General features: G+C 39.6%; 3 protein-coding genes across 4 annotated transcripts; all 3 read left to right on the forward strand.

Moving 5' to 3' along the window:
* The first annotated feature begins 732 nt into the window (after positions 1-732).
* On the forward strand, positions 733-15525 carry slc13a3 (solute carrier family 13 member 3). Of its 2 annotated transcripts, none has more exons than XM_010890593.4 (13): positions 733-926; positions 1908-2173; positions 2398-2510; positions 5592-5652; positions 5826-6005; positions 9229-9354; positions 9463-9555; positions 10413-10517; positions 10650-10747; positions 12253-12365; positions 12647-12808; positions 13620-13757; positions 13873-15525. In XM_010890593.4, the coding sequence occupies exons 1-13, from the start codon at positions 810-812 to the stop codon at positions 14056-14058; spliced, it is 1758 nt and encodes a 585-aa protein (XP_010888895.1). In that variant the 5' UTR covers positions 733-809; the 3' UTR covers positions 14059-15525. The 2 variants fall into 2 exon arrangements, with proteins under 2 accessions (XP_010888895.1, XP_010888894.1); XM_010890592.4 differs by having other exon boundaries at positions 734-926; positions 2347-2510.
* A 972-nt stretch (positions 15526-16497) lies between these two features.
* On the forward strand, positions 16498-19004 carry ocstamp (osteoclast stimulatory transmembrane protein). The gene is made up of 3 exons (XM_010890743.3): positions 16498-16550; positions 16902-17916; positions 18026-19004. The coding sequence occupies exons 1-3, from the start codon at positions 16507-16509 to the stop codon at positions 18392-18394; spliced, it is 1428 nt and encodes a 475-aa protein (XP_010889045.3). The 5' UTR covers positions 16498-16506; the 3' UTR covers positions 18395-19004.
* A 2364-nt stretch (positions 19005-21368) lies between these two features.
* LOC105022322 (thyrotropin-releasing hormone receptor-like) lies at positions 21369-25570 on the forward strand. The gene is made up of 3 exons (XM_010890591.3): positions 21369-21447; positions 21607-22469; positions 23587-25570. The coding sequence occupies exons 2-3, from the start codon at positions 21675-21677 to the stop codon at positions 23992-23994; spliced, it is 1203 nt and encodes a 400-aa protein (XP_010888893.1). The 5' UTR covers positions 21369-21447; positions 21607-21674; the 3' UTR covers positions 23995-25570.

The raw sequence follows: 25570 nt of genomic DNA on the forward strand, positions 1-25570 counted from the left end.
GTCAGACGTTTCAGACACCCACCACAAACTCCAAGCAACTATCTGAACAATGCAACATTCTGATAATTTACATCTGCCCACATAACAGCTGACAGTAAATAGTAAATATCCAGCCATTTTACCCTTGTCTGTGTGGTGTAAGGTTTGTATATTATTAGTGTGTAGCCAATTAAAATCTGTCTTGCGGGTTGACAGAAACACTACGAACTCTCCCCACCTGGCAGATTATTATATTATGAGTAAGTATATATGTACAGTATATACTGTAGTACATTACCATAGGCAAGTGGTTTAAATGGGCCCCCTTGCTAAACTATTCACCTTTTATTAAGAAGGTTATGCTCTCATGCAAATGCGGCTGAAGAGTAGGTACCCTTGTTTAATACAGTTATAGAGGGTGCTACATAATAATTTTCTCGTTGCCTGTATAACCTGTATAACCATGTTTACATCACTAACGTGTGTAAACACGTAACACACAACCTAATGTTCCCATGATGACGCTCCGTTTTTGATGAATGTTGACCTGGGATCTGTTTCGCTGCAGTCAAGCACCAGAAAGACCAAACTATTGAAATTATAGGCATACGTTTTTTCTTTAATAAAACATTTGCACCTTTCAAATGGCTCAACGTGCGCCCATTCAAATCACTTGAAAAACGCGTCAGGAGTTAACTTGTAAACCAATAGTTAATCTTCTCCAAGAGTGCAAACACAACAGTCAAAGTGATAAAACACATAGGGTCCGTCTTACATTCAAGCATCGCACAGCTTTTGTGCTGTTTTACCGAGGAATAGGCCTATACGACATGGACATGGAAACAATATCAACATTTGCGAAGAAACTTTGGTGCGTCAAGAAACAACTTATTATTTTCCTCACTCCACTTATTTTTCTTCCTTTACTTTTTGGTTTACCGGAAAAGGTAAGTATTGGAAGATCACCCATCAAGCTAACTCAAGGTTTATTTTGTACCTGATACAAAATGCTTAGTCACATTACATTGTCGTTACCTATTGGCCTAATGAAAGCCATGATGCAGTATTGAGAAAGGAGCAGAATAATATCGACACCTACCTTCATACCCGAAGACATTTACCTTTAACCCAAAATCTTTTCAAATAAGACTTAGCTCGTTTAGTAGAACATTCTACTATACAGCAGAATGTTATACTACACAAGGTATTGATATGCACATTTTAAATGTATACATCTTCCACCCATTATTATCCCACATATTCCAAGATGTGACACCCATGAGTTAGAACACTATGTCTAGTGTCTAGTATATATAATGTAATAGTGTAAACTTGTAGTTGTAAAAATACAGTAAACTGTAACTACTGTAGAAAACTGCAGTACTATCTTTAAAAACACATGTTGTAGTAAATACTACATTATAAACAGAGTAGTTGGGTCCTGAATGCCGATTGGCTGAAAGCTTTGGTATCAGACTGTATACCACAAGCATGATAGACTTCTAGTACACTGAACCAGCTTACAACTGCAAGGAACCATATGGTTTTGAGGTATATGGTCAAAAACGTTGGGACGCTGCTTAAAATGTAAATAAAAACAGAATGCAATGATGTGCAAATCATTTAAACCCAATATTCAATAGAAAATGGTACAAAGACAACATATCAAATGTTGCCAGCATCAAATTCAAAATGGGCATGTATTTTTCCCAAAAAACAATAACATTTCTCATTTTCAACATTTGCATTTTACACAGCGTCCAAACTTTTTTGGAAATGGGCTGGTAGCACGTCTATGAGATCTGGCTAGGTATCTTTGCTTTGCTGTGCCTAAGTCTTCAGAAGCTTATTTATTTACAATTACACACATAATCTATTGCTTTGTGCATTCTGAATCTTTTCCAATGCATTTCTGTCGTGATTTTCAGGAGGGGAAATGTCTGTATGTGGTGCTACTGATGGCTGTGTTCTGGTGCACGGAGGCCCTTCCCTTAGCTGTCACCGCCATGCTACCTGTTTGCCTCTTTCCAACAATGGGAATCCTTCAATCAAAAATCGTCTGCCCCCAGTATTTCCTCGATACCAATTTTCTTTTTCTCAGTGGTCTTGTGATGGCATCAGCTATCGAAGAATGGGGTCTACACCGCAGAATAGCTCTGAAAGTTCTTAAAATTGTTGGAGTCAAACCAGCCTGGTAAAAGTCTACAGTAAACACCAATAAGAAAGAAATCATGATGCAACATTTTCAACTATTAAATGGGTTCTGTTCATGTAGAAAAATATACATCAAAAATACAACTTTCCAAAACAGTTATTGATTAGCATTGTATTCATTTGCCAAATCCCATGTATCCCTGCCCACTGTAGGTTAATTTTGGGAATGATGATCACCTCTGCATTTCTGTCCATGTGGCTCAGCAACACAGCAACAACAGCCATGATGCTTCCTATAGCTAACGCCATCCTGGAGAGCCTCTTTGGAGACCTGGCCACTCTGAAGGAGAATTGTAAGCTGAAAGATGAGACAGAAGGTGAGGAGTGGTGTAGGGTTTCCCCAACGGTCCCATCTGGTGAAAAAATACAAAACTATAATGTTTAACTAGAAAAAACATTTACAGAACTGATATTTTTATGGTTTATAAGTTACATATATGGTATAAGTTACAGTATAGTAGTGGTAGTGACTGTAGGTATTGATGGTAGTAAGTGGTTGTAGTTCAAAGGTAGGTACTTGTAGATGGGAGGAAAGACAGACAGGCAAGCAACCAGACTGACAGAGAAATGGTTCAAAACTTAAAGTTACTGATCATTATTTTTTTTTAAATCTGAACAGTCCTAGTTTGGGGGGGTTTAGTAATCGAATATGATTGCCTTGCAGTCATCTTGCTCTAGCAAGTCCTTGTGACAGGCTTTTTTCAGAGGCAGCCAACTCAACAGCAATTTCCTTGTGTGATAGATGACCATTTCAGCACTTTTTTTGGGGGGACAGCATGATCGGATTGCTTTTATGACAAGCATGGGACTTTAGTTACAGTAGGCCTGGGAATGTTAGCTAAGTTGAGCTTCATAAGTCTTCATAATTGTAATCTATTTTGCTCATTAGCAGGACTGATCGGAGACTTTTGCTATGGCATGTTATTATGATTAATAGTCTATGGGTTTAAGGCATTGTAGCAGTTTTAGGGGCAAAAGAGGATGCAGGCTGATAGTGGTAATGGTAGATTCATTTATTTACATATACAGTGCTTGTGATGGATTGTGATAAATGTAGCCCAGAGTATAATATTAAAGTTACTCAACAGTTATATTTGTGACGTTTTTTAGACTCCAAACTGTATGTACACTACTGTGCAAAATTCTTAGGCACCTGGAAGTTGAACTAAAGGAAGATATGTATATACATTTTTTTTTTGCTGTATGTATAAATATATATATATATATATATATATATATATATATATATATATATATATATATATATATATATATATATATATATATATATATATATGTATGTATATATATATAGTTATTATTTTACAAATTAACACTCACTATGCAAATAAATGGTTTTAGTTTGACTTTTGGACAGTACTGTATATTTTTTATTATAGACTGCTCAAAAATTAAGAGAGCACTGAAATCACTCATCGGGTCTCGATGATCAAAATATATTAAAGTTCAAAATCTTTACTGTACATTGTGTAATTCGTTGAGAACAAAATGACATAACCACGGTCAGTGGAAACCAAAATCACCAACCGATTGAGGGCTGGATTCAAACTCACACCGATAATCAAAGTAAACAATTGAAATCACAGGCTGTTCCAACTTGTGAATTTCATCACGGCAACTCATAATGTGACTCAGTAGTGTGTATGGCCCCCACATGCCTGTATGCACTCCTGACAACGTCTGGGCATGCTCCTGATGAGACAGCAGATGGTGTCCTGGGGGAACTCCCAAAACTGGATCAGGGCATCATTGAGCTCCTGAATGGTCTGTGGCACCACATTGCGGCAGCAGATGCACCAATACATAATGTACCAGTGGTTCTCAATTGGATTCAGGTCTGGGGATTCAGGTGAGGGCCAGTCAATGGCATCAATGCCTTCCTCATCCAGGAGCTGCCTACACACTCTGGCCACATGAGGCCAGGCATTGTCCTGCACCAGGAGGAACCCAGGGCCCACTGCAAGGTCTATAAGGTCTGACGATGGGTCTGAGGATTTCACCCCGGTACCAAACAGCTGTCATTGTACCGTTGGCTAGAACGTGGACTTCATCCCTCCAAGGACATGCCTCCCCCAACCATCACAGACCCACCGCCAAACCACTGCCAAACCTGGATGATGTTGCAGGCAGCATACCGTTCACCTCAGCATCTCCAGACTAGTTCACGTCTGTCACACGTGCTCAGTGTGAACCAGCTGTCATCTGTGAAGAGAACGGGGCGCCAGTGGTGGACCTGCCAATTCTGGTGTTCTCTGGCGAATGCTAGTCGAGCTGCACGGTGCTGTGCTGTGAGCACAGGTCCCACTAAAGGACATGGGGCCCTCGTGCCACCCTCATGGAGTCTGTTTCTGACAGTTTGGTCAGATAAATGCACACCAGCAGCCCGCTGGAGGTCATGTTGTAGGGCTCTGGCGATGCTCCTCCGGTTCCTCCTTGCACAAAGGAGCAGTTACCAGTCCTGCTGCTGGGTTGATGCCCATCTAAAGCACTGTCCTGCTCTCCTCGTGTAACGGCGTGTCTCCTGGTATCTCCTCCATGCTCTTGAGACTGTACTGGGAGACACAGCAAACCTTGCGACGGCACGTATGGATGTGCCATCCTGGAGGAGCTGAACTACCTGTGCAACCTGAATGGGCTGCAGGTACTGCCTCATGCTACCAGTAGTGACAAGGACACTAGCAAAACACAAAACTAGAGAAGAATCAGTCAGGATGGAAAAGGAGAGAGCAATTGTCTGCGGCCACCACCCGCAAAACCATTTTTGGGGGTTCTCTTGCTGTGGCCTCTTCAGTGCACTTGTTGTCACTTTCATTTGCATCAAAACAGGTGACATTGATTCACAATCGCTTATGCTTCCTCAGTGGACGGATTGATATCCCTGAAGCATAATGGACTTGGTGTTACACTGTGATGATTACATGTTCCCTTAATAGTTTTGAGCAGTCTAGCTAAGAGTGATGTTTCCGCATTAAAAATGTAATATATAACTCAGGGTGTGAACTTTGTACAACAACCTCTTACTTCACATTGGCTTGGGTAGATAATATGTCAGGTCATTCAAAATTCAAATGGTAATTGATTGATTGAAGTAGCCCCTTCAAGTCAGAGTGTCTGCAAACAACCAAACTGGAACTCTGACTTCAAGTTAATTGTTAAATATCTCTGCTGTAACTTGTCTCATTAATACATGCAGTAGATATTGTAGCGTTACATCGGAAACATGTTTATTCTCTGTGTGCAGTTAAACTTTTAGAAAAGTGTATATTTCTCTCTTCAAAATAAACAATGTAGAGAATTGTTTAAGGCCGGGTGTCTCTGTAAAAGCACTTTGTGACAACTGCTGTTGTAAAAACATAACATGTTATCTTCTACATCAGGTCTACCACAAATTAAGCTGCATGCACTCTCTTCCGAAAAACAGATGTTGTCTATAGACGGGTAAGAATGCAAGCACTAACAGACTTGGCAATTGATCTTAAAATAGGATTGATTCATGGTTATAGTGTGTAGCTATTTACAGAATATAATCAGTTATAATTTATACCTCTATATAGATTATAACAGATTACCATTTTACATTTCTGTTTGTTTACATTTCTCAATACCTACAGACCTGATGGGATGGAGTGGTCTAATAGGAGGACTACAGAGGAGATCCGGACAGAGTCAGAGTACCAGATGAAGGTGTGGAAGGGCTTCATGATCTGTATCCCATACGCTGCTAGTATCGGAGGGACTGCCACCCTGACAGGCACAGCACCAAACCTCATTCTCATCGGCCAGCTTAAAAGGTGCCCAAGTTGAAGACTTGACAGATTTCTCCTTCTCCTACTGCTTCTCCTAATACTTTCTCTACTGTATCTCCTACTGCACTTTCAAAAAGGAGGAGGGATAAGGTTCTACCAAAAATGATTTTCATCAAACCCCCATTTTTCCAAGACAACATTTCTAAGTAGATGCCTTTTAATTTAAATATGTTGTTTTTTTAATACTTTTTTTGAGGATTCTTAGGAGAGCAAGAAAAATACTTGATTCTCAGGAAAGGAAAGACCCACTGTAAAATATTGTGGTGGATCTTTGAAGTTACAGGGTCTGTTTTGCATAGACAGGTCTTGGCTGTTGTTAAGATCAATCGTATAATTGACTTTTAACAAGTACCAAGACATTTTAGCACAATCATTGGTTGGGTTTCAAGACCAAAGACTGAGATGGGCATCTGACAGGAAGCTCTTGCCAGATGGCCACTTGTCCACAAGGCAGAAATGAACCCCAAGCACACATAATAAGACATATTTTTTCTATGGCCATCGCAGTCTCCAGACTTGAAACCTTTCTTTGGTTTTAATTAAAGAGGGCAGTATATTAACTCAGAAAGATATATTTATAAAGGTATTTATAACTGTTTTCAAAAGGGCTTTTTTGTTAAACTTGTTGAATAAACTATCTTTATCCCAGCAATCGTAGTATTGTAAACATATCTATTTCCCCCCAAAATTTGCATTGAATATAAATATAAATATATATATATATACAATTTTAAAAAAGTATATTTTATACAGCCAATTTATCAATTTTATCATTAATGTTGGACCCCACTGTATGTAACACATTGACATGAGTTCATTGTAATGATCACATAAGAGAGGACTCTAGGTAAGAAAACACATACAGTCGTGGCCAAAACTTTTGAGAATGACACAAATATTAATTTTCACAAAGTCTGCTGCCTCAGTTTTTATGATGGCAATTTGTATATACTCCAGAATGTTCTGAAGAGTGATCAGATGAATTGCAATTAATTGCAAAGTCCCACTTTGCCATGAAAATGAACTTAATCCCAAAAAAGAAGGCTTCAGGACGCCCAAGAAGAAGGTTTCAGGACGCCCAAGAAAGTCCAGCAAGTGCCAGGACCGTCTCCTAAAGTTGATTCAGCTGTGGGATCGGGGCACCACCAGTGCAGAGCTCAGGAATGGCACCAGGCAGGTGTGAGTGCATCTGCACACACAGGGGGGCGAAGACTTTTGGCGGATGGCCTGGTGTCAAGAAGGGCAGCAAAGAAGCCACTTCTCTCCCGGGAAAAACATCAGGGACAGACTGATATTCTGCAAAAGGTACAGGGATTGGACTGCTGAGGACCGGGGTAAAGTCATTTTCTGTGATGAATCCCCTTTTCCGATTGTTTGGGGCATCCGGAAAATAGCTTGTCCGGAGAAGACAAGGGGAGCGCTACCATCAGTCCTGTGTCATGCCAACAGTAAAGCATCCTGAGACCATTCATGTGTGGGGTTGCTTCTCGGCCAAGGGAGTGGGCTCACTCACAATTTTGCCTAAGAACACAGCCGTGAATAAAGAATCATCCTCCGAGAGCAACTTCTCACAATCATACAAGAACAGTTTGGTGATGAACAATGCCTTTTCATAATGGAGCACCTTGCCATAAGGCAAAAGTGATAACTACTGTAAGTGGCTCAGGGAACAAAACATGGACATTTTAGGTCCACGGCCTGGAAACTCCCCAGACCTAAATCCCATTGAGAACTTGTGGTTAATCCTCAAGAGGCAGGTTGACAAACAAAAACAAACACACAGGATGACACACACAGGTGAAAATGGCAAGTAAAGGTGAATTTCCCACACCTGTGGCTTTTTAAATTGCAATTAGTGTCTGTGTGTAAAAAGTCAATGAGTTTGATAGCTCTCACGTGGATGCACTGAGCAGGTTAGAGACAGAGCCATGGAGAGCAGAAAAGAACTGTCAAAAGACCTGCGTAACAGGGTAATGGAACTTTATAAAGATGGAAAAGGATTAAAAAAAGATACCCAAAGCCTTGTAAATGCCAGTCAGTACAATTCAATCACTTATTAAGAAGTGGAAAATTCTGTGTCTCTTAAAACCCAGCCAAGGTCAGGTAGACCAAGAAAGATTTCAGCCAAAACTGATAGAAGAATTGTTTGGGATACAAAGAAAAACCCACAGGTAACCTCAGGAGAAATACAGGCTGCTCTGGAAAAAGACGGTGTTGTTTCAAGGAGCACAATACGACAATACTTATAGCTGCAATAATTAGCTGCATGGTCGAGTTCCCAGAAAGAAGCCTTTACTGCAGCAATTCCACAAAAAAGTCAGGTTATAATATGCCCAGACAACACCTTGACACGCCTCAAAGCTTCTGGGTCACTGTAACTTGGAGTGACGAGACCAAAATTTTATGAGGGGTCAACAAGGCCTATAGTGAACATAATACCATCTCCACTGTGAAGCATGTTGGTGGCTCACTGATGTTTTGGGGGTGTGTGAGCTCTAAAGGTGAATGCAGCATGTTATCAGAAAATACTGGCAGACAATTTGCATTCTTCTGCACAAAAGCTGCGCATGGGATGCTCTTGGACTTTCTAGCACGACAATGACCCTAAGCACAAGTCCAAATTGACCATCCAGTTGTTACAGCAGAAAAAGTTGAAGGTTCTGGAGTGACCATCAGTCTCCTGACCTTATATCATCGAGCCACTCTGTGGAGATCTCAAACATGCGGTTTATGCAAGACGACCAAAGACCTTGCATGACCTGTAGGCATTTTGCCAAGACGAATGGGCAACCATACCACCTGCAAGAATTCGGAGCCTCATAGACAACTATTACTAAAGACTGCTCACTGTCATTGATGCTAAAGGGGGCAATACACAGTATTAAGAACTAAGGGTATGCAGACTTTTGAACAGGGGTCAGTTCCTTTAGAATTGGCTTAATCTTGGTCTGTCAAAGTATATCTTGGGTTCTGATGGGGAATGATAGTTTAACAAATTTTATGAGGAATTCACAAGTTTTAATCCTAAATAATCAATAGATATTTCATTAATTCATTGGTCACGTGACTCCAACCTGCCAAACTTAGAAGATCTAACTGGCCAATGGGCATTGCTTTGTTTCAAACACATGCAATGTTTTAGGCCATAACACAGTAATTTCTTCATATTAATTGTACCTTTTTTGACAGTTGCTTCTTTTTGTTTCAGTTACTTTCCAGAGTGCGACCTGATAAATTTTGGCTCTTGGTTTGCATTCTCATTTCCTCTAATGGTGCTGTTCCTCATTTTGTCATGGCTGTGGATTTCTTTCCTCTATGGCGGCCTGAATACACGGTATGGTGTTGAAATAATGTTTAAGTACAACACGTTGTTTAAGTAATTACATGGGAGCACAAATGACCACGTTTCCAGTCGGATTTTCACAAAGTTTGCTGTGTTCAGGTTGTGTGTGAGGAAACAGGACGAAAGAGCACAAGCAGAGAGAAAAGCTCAGGCTGTTATTGAGGATGACTACAGAAAACTAGGCCCCATAAAGTAAGGACTCTAACATATCTGTAGACTAAGAGCTTAAATCACTCATATCTGCATTGCTGTATTGATGAAGTTTTCTTTTCTTAATGACCCAACTAACTCACATTCTGGTCTTTGTTACTGTTTAAAAACAACCACAGGATGCTTTTTATTTTCAGAATTTAAAGCGCATGTTCAATTAATTTATATGGTAATTAAAGACACTGTTGAAATATTGCTATGGCAGATTTGAATTAATCCCATCCTAAAGTCACAGACAACATGCTCTAATCTTAAACCATCAACCTCACCTGGGGTAGATAGTTCCGGATCAGGAAGGCTGCATTGTTAACATGCTTTAGAATGTTAATTTACCATCAGTGTGAAATGTCTGGACTGTACGTTAGTCTTCTAGAGGCTCTGTCCAAGGCCGCTACCGTGTATCCGTTAAAATATCGAATTCTGGGGGCCCCTGAATGAAGTCAGTTCTTCACAGTTAGCTGACAGGGGTTTAAATAATGCTCACAGATTGGCCCAGGGGCCCTGTGTGAGGCAGTGCAATTGGCCAGCACTTTCCACGTTTGGAGGGTTAGTAATTGAATATGAATGCCTTGGCTTGTCACTCTCTAGCAACGCCTCAGTCGAGGTAGAATGCAGAGAGTGTGTTACTTCAGGGTGTTAGGATTCCAGTCCACACTTCCTAGTTCATTAGATGTACTTTGTAAGACACATATCTCAATATAAACTTTCCCAAATCTGCTGGGAGTTACTAAATTCTTTAATCAGAATATCGATATCACAAAATTGGCGAGTGAAAAATAGGGTGATCTTTTTTTATGTCAAACTCTGTAATGACAACAATTTTCAATTTTTCATTGTAGTTTTGCTGAAGGAGCCATTGGATTCTTTTTCATTTTGTTTGCAGTTCTCTTGTTCACAAGAGATCCCAAATTTGTAACTGGATGGTCCAAATTTTTCAACAAAGGGTAAGAACACTAAGCTTGCTACAACCAAATGATCCACTGCCTGTTACCTAGGAGATGTCTGTTAAATCTGCTGGAGGCATGAGGAGATCTGCAGCCTCATTACTTCCTGTTCTATGACTCCATTTCCTGTAGGTATGTATCGGACGCCACCACGGGAGTGATCATTGTGTCAATCCTCTTCATCTTCCCCTCACAAAAACCCTCCCTTAGCTGGTGGTTTGATTCTAGAGGTCAGTTTTTTAAAAGATATTGCATTATACATATATACATATGTACTTATATGTAGGAAGCACCTCATGTTTTTAAATCAAAAGCTTAGAGTGAAGCAGCTGTATATAGTAAAGTGCTGTTTAAAAGTGTATTTCCCCTTCTTAGATATCTCTATTTTTTTCATATTTCCTTTGATATATAGGAAGCACCTCATGTTTTCAAATTAAAAGCTTAGAGTGAAGCAGCTGTATATAGTAAAGTGCTGTTTAAAAGTGTATTTCCCCTTCTTAGTTATCTCAATTTTTTTCATATTTCCTTTGATATGTGGTCATTACTGTGGAATACAGTGTTGGGTTTTCGCAACACATAACAGGACCCATCTTGTCCAAAATGCTCCACTTTTAACTTATTTTTCCACAAAACATTCTTCCTAGAGTTTTGAAAGGTCTGCTTTCAGGTAAGTTTTTTTTCAAATTCAGTTGACCTTTTTGACAACATGAGTCCTGTTATGTCTGGCAAAAACCCAACTATGCATTCCACAGTATTTAACCCATATCAAATGTTAAGCATCAGATTTTGGTTGAAAATCTGAAATGTGGTGGTAGTGTCATTTTTTGGGGGGGATGCTTCATTGCGTAATAAATGAAATAAGTATACACATTTTGCAATATTATTTCACCCAGGTTGTTTTCATTTAATATTTGATTTTCGGTTGAACACCTGTAAACGTTAAGTGACAAAAATATTTTTGTCACAAATACTTTTTATAACAAACACAAAAGGACTTTGGCATTTATGTTTAAATTTAGTACTGTATATCTGTATGTCCTCTTATCTAAGACAACTTACATAAGTGAGTGACAAAAAAAATTCAAACAGTTTCTCAATCTCACCATTATTCAGTCACGGCTTACCAGACATGTTAGAGTAACACTGACAACTACTGAGGCAGAGTTGTTTCAGAGTGTTTTCGTCAGTCAAACTCTGAGGTGCAGAAGCCATATTGGCTGTTTTGTAATAGCCGGTAAGTAACCGGAGGAATGTTAATGACATAGATTACTGAGTCTGAGCAGTGTCCTGTCGTGAGGTGAGACTGTAACCCCTCTGTTTGTGTGATTATTATTAATCTCTGAAAAATGCGTCACCCCTCTTTGGGCTCTGTGTGCATTCCGTGCGCTCCATGTTCAGGTCACAACATTTTATTCTACAAAAATAGCTTTTTTTGTATAACTAGCTTTTTTTTTCTATCCTCATATATTTTCTCCCAGATGATAGGTTCTATATGTTTAGCATTGAGCTCTTTAATGTTCTATATTACAAACAATACATTTAAGTTACCAGCCCCTTTTGCTGGTATACATACTGGTATTTCCAGGTTAACTCTTCTTTCCAAACGCTGCCTCCAGACCTGGCTTTATTATCTCTAATAAAAACAACACTTGCATGTTATTTAGATGCATTGGTGGTTGACCTGGATTTCTCTAGTGAGCAAGGTTGATTTAATATCTTGGCATGTTTTCCACAGCATCAAACACTTCATATGTTCCTCTCCTGTCATGGAGGAAAGCACAAGAATGTGTCCCGTGGAACATCATCCTGTTACTCGGTGGAGGCTTTGCCATGGCCAAGGGGTGTGAGGTAAACACACGCATCAAATACACCTAGAGGACAATGATGCCTGATGTGATTTCCATGGGGCAAAACCATTCATCTGTACTGAACATCAAATACACCTAGAGGACAATGATGCCTGGTGTGATTTCCATGGGGCAAAACCATTCATCTGTACTGAACTTGAACTTGTTTAAAACTACATTTCAGTGTCTGTTGTGTGGCAATTTCTATACGTTTTGACCTACTTGTGTCAGTTCTGAGGCAGCAGCTGCGTGTTGATGCTCTGCCTCGGTGGTGTACTATAGGAGTCTGGACTGGCGGCTTGGCTGGGATCCTACCTTCAGCCTATTGCCCAGGTGCCCCCTGCTGTAGCCGTCATGTTCATCACAGCTTTCGTGGCGTGTTTCACGGAGTTCGCCAGCAACACCGCCACCATTATCATATTCCTGCCTGTCATCGCTGAACTGGTGAGCTGCTGTCCAAGACATGCACCGAACGTTCTGGGTTTATTGCAGGGGATTCCATTATTTAGGATTGAGCACCCTGTGTGTTTGGCAAAGACCGGCCTGGCTGACAATGATTTTGAAGGATAAAACAAAGCCTTGGACAACACTGGTTTACTAATTCGTGGACTACGATATCACCAGTGGAATCTACGATGTGGAAATAGATCCTTTCACACTAATCTTCCAGAGCAATTGACTTACTGAGTGTTTGTCATGGGGTTAGCAGATCTGTGTGTTGTAGTGGCTGTTGGGTTTATTTGTATGTCTGCTGGACATTAACTAAAGTTATCAGTAACCAGTTGTCTTTGGCTGGCTGTCTCAATGACCTGTGGTATTGTTCAATCTGCGCAGTAGTATCACCATGACATGTGCACCTAGTTACTGATCTTCCGGAAAATGCCATATTGTCAGTTGAGACAGTTTAACACAGACTACAAATAATGCCTCAGCATTGTGTGGATTCTTATGTGGATTATAGTTAATGGAGAGAGAAATGTTATTGATCATTTATTTGTTATGACAAACATTCAGACTTTTCAAAGTGGAAATTACAATTGCAGAAGGCTTTTGCACTCCTACCACAACAGGTTAATCACATTTAAGTACAGCATATGTGCTATGGATTTGTCATATCATTGCCAGTCGCTCAGTCACTGACTGACTGAGTGGTGGATTTAGTCATTCTTTAGTATTTTCTGTTACTCATGTGTTTGCCTGCACAAAGGTTTTTCTGTCAAAGCAATAACTGTACTTGTCTGTCTTTTGTCGACAGGCTATGTTTGTGAATGTAAATCCTCTTTACTTTATGATACCGGCAACAATAGGATGTTCATTCGCCTTCATGTTGCCAGTCTCGACCCCTCCTAACTCCATTGCCTTTGCATCTGGTCATCTCCTGGTGAAGGACATGGTAAGATCCTTATGTGAACAGACCGAATGACCATTTTGTCGGACTGCTCTTTAACTTCACTTATTCTATTTGTGGAGGCGGATTGTTTAAATATGTTTTGTTTCTCTATTGACAGGTGAAAACCGGCTTTGTAATGAACATTCTGGGCATTTTATCAGTTTCTCTAGCCATAAACACTTGGGGCCGTGCCATGTTCAGTTTGGAGACCTATCCAGATTGGGCACGTCAAGAAAACATGTCCAGTACAGTTCCCCATGTACAGTTCCCCTCTGTCTCACCTTTTAACCTCACTGGTTTGTGATACACTGCATGCCATGAATGTGAATATGCAGTGAAACTATGACTGCATTAGAGTACGTACAGGTGTGGGATCTTCATTTTAATCGGGATTTCACTTGATTTTCCCGCAGTTTTAGAGTTGACTTTACCCCTACAGAAAATGAATCCTTTCACTAATGAAGTGTCATTTTGGTATATGTAACTCACTTTTCCTGTGGCTGCAAGAAAAGGTGTTTTAGGGAAGTGGCTCACATTGAGATCCTACATCTGTATGTACATACATTATGTATAGACTTGAGGAGCTGAGAAGAAATAACCAAGTAATTTAGTCTATGGTGTGATGGCTATACAATGTTGCCAAGTATACTTCTAGATTTTTTGATTTGCTCTCTCATGTAGTTCATACCCAGTTTCATCAGCTCATGTCCTTGTTCGTCCCATATCACGAACCTCGTCTACCCAGATGTGTCCATTGTTGTGTCCTGATATGTTTTACATCTCTTTGCGAAATTTCCATTGGAAGTTTGTTTGTTTAGGCAGGGCAGGGGGTGACAGAAAAGTCAGTGGTTGGTCGGTCTGTTGTTACATTCTCTTCTGCCGTTATGCAAGTCATGTCGGACATTGTTTGTCCAGACACGGGAGATGTCTGTCTCATCTTGAACAGTGCTGGTTGAAGGTTACTGCATTTTACTGGCCTCTACTGGTCATTGTGCAACTTTGCTAGTCTGTGTCTAACGCCTCGGTTAAAGAGGATTTGCAGTGAAAAACATTTGTGTTCCTGTTTGTCAGATGACAATGTCACACTATGAGGTTGAAATACTCTTTTTGGGATGGAATGTTTGCCTCCTTGTCATCACAGTCTGGTGTTATTAGCATATGAAGGCTATTAACCATCCTATCAGCCAATCAAGGCTGTGTTTGAAAATATCTTGACCTTTCTTTCCTGACACCCACAAGATCAGACTAAGCATTTTTAGAGCCAAATGAGGCTCAGGGAAATAAATTATGTAAAAAGTACATGTTGAGGTTGTTTCTTAAAATGTGCACTCAATGATGCACTCAATGATTTATTAAACAATGCATTGACGATATAAAAATGAAGTAACAAATGATGCACAGTGTCTTTAAGGAGAGAGTTTATGACGTAATGGCTTATTGATTAGGGTGTTTTCATTCTGTAGATTAGAGTAGATTTCGTCACAATCAACACTTATTCCCCAAGTCTGCCACCTACTGTTAAATTACACTTGAACTCGATCTTCCATTGATTTTTAGTTGTGTAAACTGTGACCGTCTTGTTGCACAACTGCTGTTTACTGACCTATGTTGTAAGATTGTGGTGCATGGACATCTAAATCATGATTTTCTACCATAGAGAGTATTTAGTGTGATATGTTTAACTTTATCAATGCAATATTCTAGATTAACTTTATCAATGCAATATTTTCTTAATACTACTGTTACTAAATAAAACTGTTATTTACACACACATTTTTCTTTTTCTTTGTAAATTCTTGGATTTAGACAACCTCAGTAAGCAGACACCAACCATTTTTGGTTATCCTGTTGCAGTAGAGCTTTCTTTCAATGCAGGCATTTAAAACTTACTTTGTATTTGAGGTTTCATATTTCCTTTTGCTGCAGAATAATTTTCCTCTTATTGGAAACTGGGTCAAATTAAGATCCTATATCTGTGTAGTTCGTTTAAGTTTCAATCATTGACCAAGGTGACACAGCATAATATGTTGAAATTAGACTGTCCTTCACAAGTCTCATTCAACAGTCGCATGACAGCACTAAGATAGATAATAAATAGGCTAAATGAGAAAAGCAAACAAATTATCCACATATCTTAAGTTTGCCTTTATGTTTTTTTGGACCATAGCGTGTGAATATGTCTGAAAACAAGAGAGGTCAAAGGGCTGTAAAAAATAGTGCCTGTCTTTGTGTTGTAAAGTCTCAAAGTCTGGCATGTGGTTAACTGAACCCAGGGGTAGATAGAGGGTCAATGGGAGAGGCCCCAGTAAACTAGACTACAACAGAACCCTAAGATTAGATAGTTACTCTAAGTGAGAGGGTCAATGGGAGAGGCCCCAAAAAACGAGACTAACTACAACCGAACCAAACGTTAGAAAACAGAATACATGAATAAATACTACAACGTGTTGAAAATGGAAGGAAAACCTTTCAAATCACCAATGCCTCCCAAAATTATTAGTGACAAAGTATTGCATTTTTAGGTACTTTCTTAGTTTTCAGCACATGCTTTCCTGGATAACTTGGTTCAAGTGTTGATTTGTCATGCTTTTGTGTGTGCTTGTGTGTGAGCGAGTCAGCATGTGGTTGTGAGCATTAAGTGCACATAAGTCCTCTTATACAGTAACACGTGACAGTGACTAAGAAGGACTTCTGACTTATCCCCATTATACAACTTAGTACATTAACTTGCCTTGCACGGTTACCAAGGAGAATGAAATTCATTGGTGAGGTTATGGGATATGCCTATTCATTCAGGTATGTGTGAATTTCTCATTGTTCTAAGTGAAAGACACAATAGGTTATTGGATTACAGCCAGCTGTGTTTTCCATAAACAGGTTATTAATACAAATTTATATTGTTTTATTATTGTGAATTCTACAATGCATTCCTTCTCATCAAAATAGGAAAAGCTGGCTCATTAGTGTTAATCACATAATAACAGTTACATAATATTAGAGCTATTTCACTCTTGTATAGTAATGATAATAATACACTCTATATGTACCATGCTGTTCAAAAACCCATAGAGCTAATATTGCCAATGTTGCCGACATAACGTTGATGTTAAACAGTACACGACAATTAACAAAATCATTGGTTTTCAGACTAAAATCTATGCATGCCGCGAAGACCTCTCTACGGTGTCTTTGGGGTATTTACACAAAGCCAACCATGCCAGCCAAAGAGGTCCTAATGTTGCTTTACATGTGTTTCATCATTGCCATGGTGACAGGCGGTCTCCTCTACCACTGGATGTCAGGGATCCTAAGATATGACGCTGGTACTTCCATTACCGCTGCCTGCATCTATGGTGTCGCCATCCTCTTCCTCTCGTTCCTCTGCCATCCTGTCCGTTGTGTAATAACTATGATCCTACCCACACTTGGCACCAAACAGGGACGTAAGCTAATCATCTCCACCTCCATGATGGTGTTAGCGTTGAACGTCATCCCTAACATAACCATTAACATTGGAGTGTTGATGAACGTTTTGAAGTGTACCTCTGAAGGTTTTGCTCATTCCTTTTTAAACTCCTCTGAGCTTTTTCAGAAAGCAAAGACAGATCTTGTAAGAGAGGCTATTAAAGTAAAACAGGGTGAATTGAATATTGTTACCAATTTAAAGAGATTTGATCATTTTACACGCATTGATGTATCAGAGGTGGAAAGGAAGTTTGTTACCCTAAGCAAAGAGATGGAGAGCGATTTTTCACATGCCAAAAAACATCTGGAAGAGTACCAACTTCTGTCAAAAAGGATTCTGGCGGCCATCTTTGTAATCTGTGTGATAGTTGAATCAGCCTGCTACCTGAAATCATATGTAATTTCAGTTAAGTTTGACAATGTTTACATATCAAGACAGTTGATACAGAAGGCCTCTATTGATGGATTCCAAATTATCCCAACCAACCTGAAAGATATGGTTAATTCCACAAGTTTCAAAATAACAAAACAAGAATTTACCAATTGTCTTGCTCCAATAGCAGTGGTTACTCTCTACTTCATAGTTGTTGTCTTCATAATTGCTTTGGATCACATTGTGTACCATCTAGTAATGGTAAGCGGGCCTTGGCTGTTGGATATTCCAGTTACATCTGTCTACATAGCGGTGAAATATAAGGTATGTCAAAATCACAACACAGAACACAATGTGATTGACTTGCAATCAATTACCAAGAAAAGATAACAGAATGAACAAATGAGAGACTGGATTCTCTTTTCTCCGAAAGGCCCACCTGCACTTCCCGGCCCTGTGTGTTATCCCAGCTCTCTGTAGGGACGCAGAAAAGGCACACTTCCACAAGCAGTATGACTGGGTTTTCAGCCCCGCGTCATCGGGCTGTGCTGTAAAGCCCACTGCACCAGACCTGGGAGTGAGGGTCTTACTGGGATTACTTTGTCTGGTCGGCTACATCACCGTGGTTTTTGAGGTGTATGCCAGACGGATACGCAGAAAGGTTTCTGCGTCATTCTTCCCAAAGCAGGAGGAGAAGAGAACTTGCTTCTTATTGAAGAAGATACAGGCCAAGCAGCATAGAAATCAAGACGACATATTTTTTATCAAAGTGGTTAATGAAGCCCCTATTCAGAGAAACTAAGAAGTTATAAAGTAGACTGAGTGATAGAAAAGGCTTTTGTAGTGTAAGGTTTTACTGTATAGCTCATGGTTTTAATGCTTTTTCACTGCTCTTCTGTCTGACTGTTGCCATTAAAATTGATTATTCGATTGATAATTTGTAAAATGCTCCTAAATCCCTTCAGCTGTCATTTGACAGAATTCCTCAGTTTGATTTGCCAGTGTTGCCAGATTCTTCTGATTCTATAATATACCAAATGCATAGAAAATAAAAACACAAAATTCAAAGTGAAACCAGCATGGATTATTTTAAACATAACAGTTTGTCTGTGAAATACAGCTCATTAATTCAGTGGCAACATCCCCCCCTCTCTTATCTAATGTCCATTTGAGGGGAGGACAGTGCATCCTGTTCGTGAGTCAAAGTCATATGAGTGTGTTCCTGTGGGTGAAGCATCACTTTGTGGGCCACCCCGCTTCCTCTAGAACAAATCTGTCATGGGACCATACCACTAAATAAAGACATGCACCAAATTCTATCAAACAATCACCAGATCTTTCTCTGAAGCTTTTGTATTGTGTTAGTACAATGTCTGATAGAAAGGATTATAAGTAAAACACAAATTACACCATTTGATGAACAATATTGTTTCTTGTTTTATTTCTTACCACAGGATAGAACTATACCATCAATTGGTCTACATAGCTCTACCACCAGGTGTCACTAAGTGCACATTCGAGTTTACCCAGATGTGTCTTTGGGGCAGATCTGCCCTGAAGGCAATGGAGAGGGTGGATCTTGCATTTAACCATCCTGAATGCTCTAAGTTGACATTTAACCAAGGTTATTGCTAGTCCCTACCCTAAACTATAACCCTAACCCTAACCCTTACCCTAACCCTAACCCTTACCCTAACCGTTTTAGAATGAAAGTTGAATTGAGGGATTTCGGATTTGAAGTGAACCACATACATTGAGTGAACCACATAAATGTTTTCCATTTTGGGAGAATGGATTCTCTTTTCTCTGAAATGTCCATTACCCCTGATTTTGACATCTATATCAAACAAGGACAAATTACTTGTAGAAAAGTATAAAACACTAAGTTTGAGTGGTCAGAACCGGCTAGGAAAAACACAAGTATAAAACAAACTAATTGTTAATCTTTAGCAGATTTTTTTTTTACACTTTAATTAATTAGACTCAGATTAATGTTCAGAAAAAAAAGATTTGGCCAGTAAGTCTAGCGGAATTTCACATGTGCACCTTCCAAATGTTACTATTACAGATTCAAAAATATAACCACATTCAGAAATAATTGTTATAACAAATTTTTTTGGCTTAACTGTTTATTCTTTCCGGTCAATAGTATCAGATTGTGCAAAACATAATTTTGTGTAAAACACATTTTCATGTGAAACATCAATAAAACCTCATTGGGTACTTTACCTCATGACATGCTGGATTCCATACAAGTTATATTTAAATGTGTCACTGAAAAGGATTCAGCATTTTCAAACGTACACTGCTTTCACCTCCCCAGAGGCATGAGGCATCAGAAAGCTATTTTAGACAAGTGTATTATTAAAATACCTGTACAGCAATGTTTTTATGCTTTGTTTTTTTTTGTCCCTTTTGGTTCTTCATGTTTCCCTCGTTTGTGCCAAAATAAAGAAGTTCCTAACTTGTGTAATATCTTGCTTTTAACTTTATCTCTCAATTAAATTCTAAGCTAGTGTAATAGAATTTCCCTAATGAATCATCATGGAAAAAGTAGGACCATCTTTGTGAAATATATTTCCCACATATTTTGCCAGGTAAGCTCAATGAGAATACATTCCCTTGGCAATAACCTGGTTATGGTAATGGTAACTGATACGTTCAGGGACAGAAAAACCTTTCTAACCCTTTTGCAACCTTTGTATTACTGGGCAGATGGTTTAACTGCTAGTTTACTTCCTGCCCCCATATTATGAGAGACACAAGGCTAAAGGCGAGCTGTCAGAGCACTGTATGTGCATTATATAATGCATCAATACAGGGATTCAATAGTCTTTGACTGAAGCAAAACAACTTGGCTCAGAATTAGCATGGGCGCCCATGTCCACCCCCTTGACAGACTAGAGCCTGGGTAGCCAGTGCGCTCCAAGTGGCTCGTTAGATGTGCTGTCTCGGTTTGAAAAACAGCAGATGAGATTTAACAGATGATGGGGTTGGCTGAAAGCTGAGGGGCTTCATTAACACAGTTCTCAGAATCAACTGCATCCAACAGTATCAAAGCAGCTGTTAAAACAGCCTTCCAACAGGACCAAAGCTAATCAGACAGCCCAAAGCAGTAGAAAAGAGCCGGCACCGTTTCAGGTGTGCATTGTGGTGGAAGATGAGGGGGAGGAGTACAAGAGACAGAACGAGAGAGAGAGAGGAAGTCACTGAGGGGGGACAACTCACAGGATAGGTTCAGCCAATTGCCAAAAAGTAGACCTAAAAAACAGCTGCTTATTATCGTGATGAAATCATGTGACATACTCTATTTACAGCATTTCTGTAATCATTGAGTACCTACCTCCTAGGCTGGTTGGTTAATCAACTCCTCGTTGTCAGTGTAATTCATAATGAGACCTGAGTAGCAGTCTATATTTTAGTTGCAGGGTTTATCATTACGTCACCCGGTCACAATCATAGGTGCTGATAATGTTCCAAGCCTAATCAGCTGGACCAAAGCAGTAGTGGGGACACCAGTCCTGTTTGGGGTACCATATGGATATTGACGGAGGACGGACATGGAAACAGGGACGCTGAGTGTGCTGTGATTTGTATCCACTACGGTAGACATGGGAAATGTATTTACCTTACATGGTAAAAACAAATGACATGTACCGCATGGGCTGTACAGTACTGGAGTGGGGATGCACAGGGTGGGAGAGAGAGAAAGCGAGAGATAGGAAAGAGAGAGTGTGTTCAGAGAGTGGGGCGAGGTACAGCACCAGTGAGTGGGCACAAACTAGTCATTTTGCTGTCTTTCTGGATATCGTCTGGACTTGGTGAGATACGAAGGTCTGTGCATTCCTAACCTTGGTAAGCTGCCTATATTGCTTTTTTTTAAATTTTATGTCACATGATAAAAGATAATGTCATTGACTGAAAATGCGTTCAGGGCAAATAATGAGTTTGGTCACTAGAGGGTTTTTATAAATTCTGTGCAATCTTTGAATTATTTGTATATTAATTTTCCAGGATCCTCATCTACTGTTCCACCTCAATGCAAATGAAAAAAAACAAATGAAAGAGGAAACAGGTAAAACATGGAGAATACCACTGATACCTTTCATGAAGCCTTCAATTTTACACAGAGTGAAGTTCTGACCAAAATGCCTCAGAACCCCATTGAAGTTCAAGTTATCACAATTGTTCTAGCACTTCTAATATGTGGAGTTGGTATAGCAGGAAATGTAATGGTGGTGCTGGTTGTCCTGCGCACCAAGCACATGATGACCCCTACTAACTGTTATCTCGTCAGTCTGGCTGTTGCGGACCTTATCGTTCTCTTAGCGGCAGGTTTACCCAATATTTCCGAAGTAGTCGACTCCTGGATTTACGGTTACGCTGGGTGCCTTTGTATCACATATCTACAATACCTGGGTATCAATGTCTCCTCCTGCTCCATCACTGCCTTCACCATTGAGCGCTACATCGCTATATGTCACTCCATCAAAGCGCAATTTATTTGCACGGTGTCTAGGGCGAAGAGGATCATTGCATGTGTGTGGATTTTCACCTCGCTGTACTGCATAATGTGGTTCTTTTTAGTGGACACGAACAAAACTCGCCACGCAGACGGAGTGGTGGTCAGCTGTGGCTACCGTGTCTCGAGAAACCTCTACATGCCAATTTACTTTCTAGACTTTACTTTGTTTTACGTCATCCCTCTGATTGTGGCTACTGTGCTGTACGGTCTCATCGCGAGGATTTTATTTATGAGCCCCTTGCCTACTAGTCTCTACGACAGAAAGGAAGGTTCAATACACCGGGGGCACTCTTCCAACACGGTCAAGGTGTCAGGCAAATCGGACAAGGGCGCAGTGACGTCAAGAAAACAGGTAGGCTCAATAGATTTTCTTTGTATTTCCCCTTCACTACCTGATCATCCAACCTGGTCACACTCTGTACAGCACTGCGCATAAGTCTTTGGCCATCTAACAAAATAGTTGAAAGCAATTTATCTGACCATTAACTGTTAATTAGTTAACAGACAACTAACGTTAAACACAAAAAAACTATAATACAACGAAATGTAACGAAAACGACTTATCGATATTTTGTGTGGCCTCCATTTGAATGCAAAAATGAAACAATTCGCTTTGATAGACTGTTTTCGAGACAGTTTGGTGAATTTGGTTGAAGGATTCGCCATCTTTTCTTTTGAATTTTGGTTGCTTTATGTTCTTTTGCCTGTCCAAATTATCCCACTCAGCTTCAATTATGTGGTTGGTTCAGAGATTGTTATTTCTTGTAAAATTCTTCTCATAGTTGAAGTAAGCACTTTGGTGCCAGATGCTAAGCAAAGACTCCACTGGATTTTCTTCATTACGTCAAGGAAGTGACCTTTCAAGTACTGTTAATCTTATAAGTACTGTTCTTCTGATTCTTGTTAATTGTTATTCTATTAATGTTCATTTGTTATCCTAATGCTGTTGTTCTTTTACAAGCAAATTAACCTGCACTAACCTGCACTACTAGTAGCTTTAAGCAAATCAGATGGCATCAGACTATGTTTGGAGGATTGTAGCCAATGCTTTAATTAGAAAGGATACTACTAAATGTAATATAGTGCTAAAAATGTTCCTAGTAATAGTTGAATGGCCCACTTGGTATTACCATGATCCTAGCTGGTCATGTGGGCGGACTACTCAGTACAGACTAATTACAGAAAGGGGTTTATACAGCACATCACATAGTGATAGTTTCAAGGTTCATGCCATCCTGTTATTATGGCCTTTGTTTACTGTCATTAGACTGTTCCACGACTCACTAGAAAAATAGGTTTTCTATTCGTGGTTTGTTATGTACGCCTACATTTTACATTCATCACACACAAAAAAATAAAAACTAGATACGCTTCAGCCAATAGCTTTGACACTGTATTAACCTTCGCAACATCCTGAAGCACTTGAGTACTTTTTTTTGGAATGCTTTTTGTTTGCCCTGTAAATTTAGGTTACGAAGATGCTAGCAGTGGTGGTGATTCTTTTCGCTCTGCTCTGGATGCCATACCGGACATTGGTGGTAGTCAACTCTTTCATGGACCCACCTTACCTCAACACGTGGTTCCTGCTCTTCTGCCGCATGAGCATCTACACCAACAGCGCAATCAACCCCATCATCTACAACCTAATGTCTCAGAAGTTCCGAGCCGCGTTCAGAAGGCTTTGCAAGTGCAAAGACCCGGAGAAGCTCACTAAGTACAATGTGCCGGTGTGTTATAGTGTCATAAAGGACTCCTCACATGAGAGCCCTACCCAGACAGAGCAGGAGGATGTCAGCAGCTATTGTAACACTGGTGGCAAGAGGGTCAACTTTAAAGATGAGTGTGTGGACACCGACACTATGTTTAGCATTGCCTGACAGGTGAAAGGAAAGAAAATGGAGAGCAAATATTGGTGGGAAATTTGTTAATATAGTGCAGGGACGTGCAACGTGGATGGTGGTGGGGGCCACAGAATTTATGTACTGGTCATCAAGATTAACTTGGAACACACACACACACACACACACACAGGTCCGTGTATTGTATGTAGTTATTAACAAATGCATAAAAAGTACACTAGGTCTGATGCTAGTTAACGTAAATCTGGGCAATTTTTTAATATCGATCAACGTGCCGTTTTCCCGCTCTGCTCATCTCTTCCGAGATTCAACACGTTTGCTGCCATGTTATTAAACATGTTAAGCCTTTGAACGTTATAGGTTTTTTGGCTGTTTTCAATACATTGATATTTTGGCTTGTACAGAGACTTCTGTAATAAGTATCATCAAGTGTTTTATGGCTCAAACATCAGCTACACTAAGAAATACACCACAACAGATTTCTCAGACCCTGAAATTTATGTGTGAACATACCAAAAATTATTTCAAGTCTATTTCATTTTTTGTTTCCAGCATAGATTTTGGTTCCAACACACACTTTCCAACAAATCTAAGGTCAAACATATTTTTTTTATATTTTATTTTGTGTGTATATCCTTTTACTGTTTTCTAAATTCATCTGAGGGCCGCACTAACAGGGGGTGGGGGCCACATTTGTCCCACAGGCTGCCAGTTGGCCATGCCTGATATAGTACATGTGCGTTTGTTCACTTAAGGTGATGTACAGTACACTATTTGTGCCGTGTCAGTACAAGCACACTTTCTCTTGTAGATATACTTTATTGTATATACTTGTTGTTATTTACTATGTATTTATTGCAGGAATTTATCAACCCAATACTATATCGTGTACATCCCTATAGCACAGCACAAACCTATAGTAGGTTGACTAGTGTATAAAGGGGACAGTTTCTGAGTATTGTGAAAATGGGACACCTGCAAAGATTTCTATTGGTTTTAATGTCCCATTGTACTAACGGCCCCATTTTCACAATGCTCACCCTATATTATCTAAAATATAAATAGAAGTACCTGCTTAAAAGTCTCTTTGATCCAAACTATCTAAAATATACTATCCTATGTATCGTCTTTGCATTTTAATTGGAAACGTTCATACAAAGAGTAGCAGATTATTAGACTAGTTAACCAATATATATGTACCAGTGAGAAACAAAAACAACACAACAGAGTACGTTTTGTGTATTACTTACAAGAAGAAAATACCTGAATTTCAGGTTGTATGTCACTTTAAACATATTACCACTAAACCTTCATTAAGATTTTGTGTCTGTTGGTAGTTGGTTTGGCCTCTTGAAGCCACTGATGCTTTTGTTCTCTTCATGCTCTAGGCAGTTTCCATTTTGCTAAGTGTATGTTTGAAGCAGGTTAATAAGTCCCATAGTAAAATGTGAAAGTGTTTATTATGCCAAGGCTTTGTAATATACCTTTGTTTTGCATTTTGTAATTCTCAATTAGGAATGGTCTTTATTTTTTTTAGGGGGCATGGTTTGTGTGACTGACTATATGTTAATTTAATTAAACCAAGGACCCACTA

This window comes from Esox lucius, chromosome 12, assembly GCF_011004845.1.
Source record: "Esox lucius isolate fEsoLuc1 chromosome 12, fEsoLuc1.pri, whole genome shotgun sequence".
NCBI classification, from domain to species: domain Eukaryota; kingdom Metazoa; phylum Chordata; class Actinopteri; order Esociformes; family Esocidae; genus Esox; species Esox lucius.

Coding starts and splice junctions, on each gene's coding strand:
- ocstamp (XM_010890743.3), top strand. CDS start 16,507: ATGAAATTCATTGGTGAGGTTATGGGATATGCCTATTCATTCAG. Junction 16,551..16,901: donor GGATATGCCTATTCATTCAG/GTATGTGTGAAT, acceptor ATTGGTTTTCAG/ACTAAAATCTATGCATGCCG. Junction 17,917..18,025: donor ACATAGCGGTGAAATATAAG/GTATGTCAAAAT, acceptor TTTCTCCGAAAG/GCCCACCTGCACTTCCCGGC.
- slc13a3 (XM_010890592.4), top strand. CDS start 810: ATGGACATGGAAACAATATCAACATTTGCGAAGAAACTTTGGTGCGTC. Junction 2,511..5,591: donor GCTGAAAGATGAGACAGAAG/GTGAGGAGTGGT, acceptor CTTCTACATCAG/GTCTACCACAAATTAAGCTG. Junction 10,748..12,252: donor CTGGTGGTTTGATTCTAGAG/GTCAGTTTTTTA, acceptor TGTTTTCCACAG/CATCAAACACTTCATATGTT.
- LOC105022322 (XM_010890591.3), top strand. CDS start 21,675: ATGGAGAATACCACTGATACCTTTCATGAAGCCTTCAATTTTACACAG. Junction 22,470..23,586: donor CAGTGACGTCAAGAAAACAG/GTAGGCTCAATA, acceptor CTGTAAATTTAG/GTTACGAAGATGCTAGCAGT.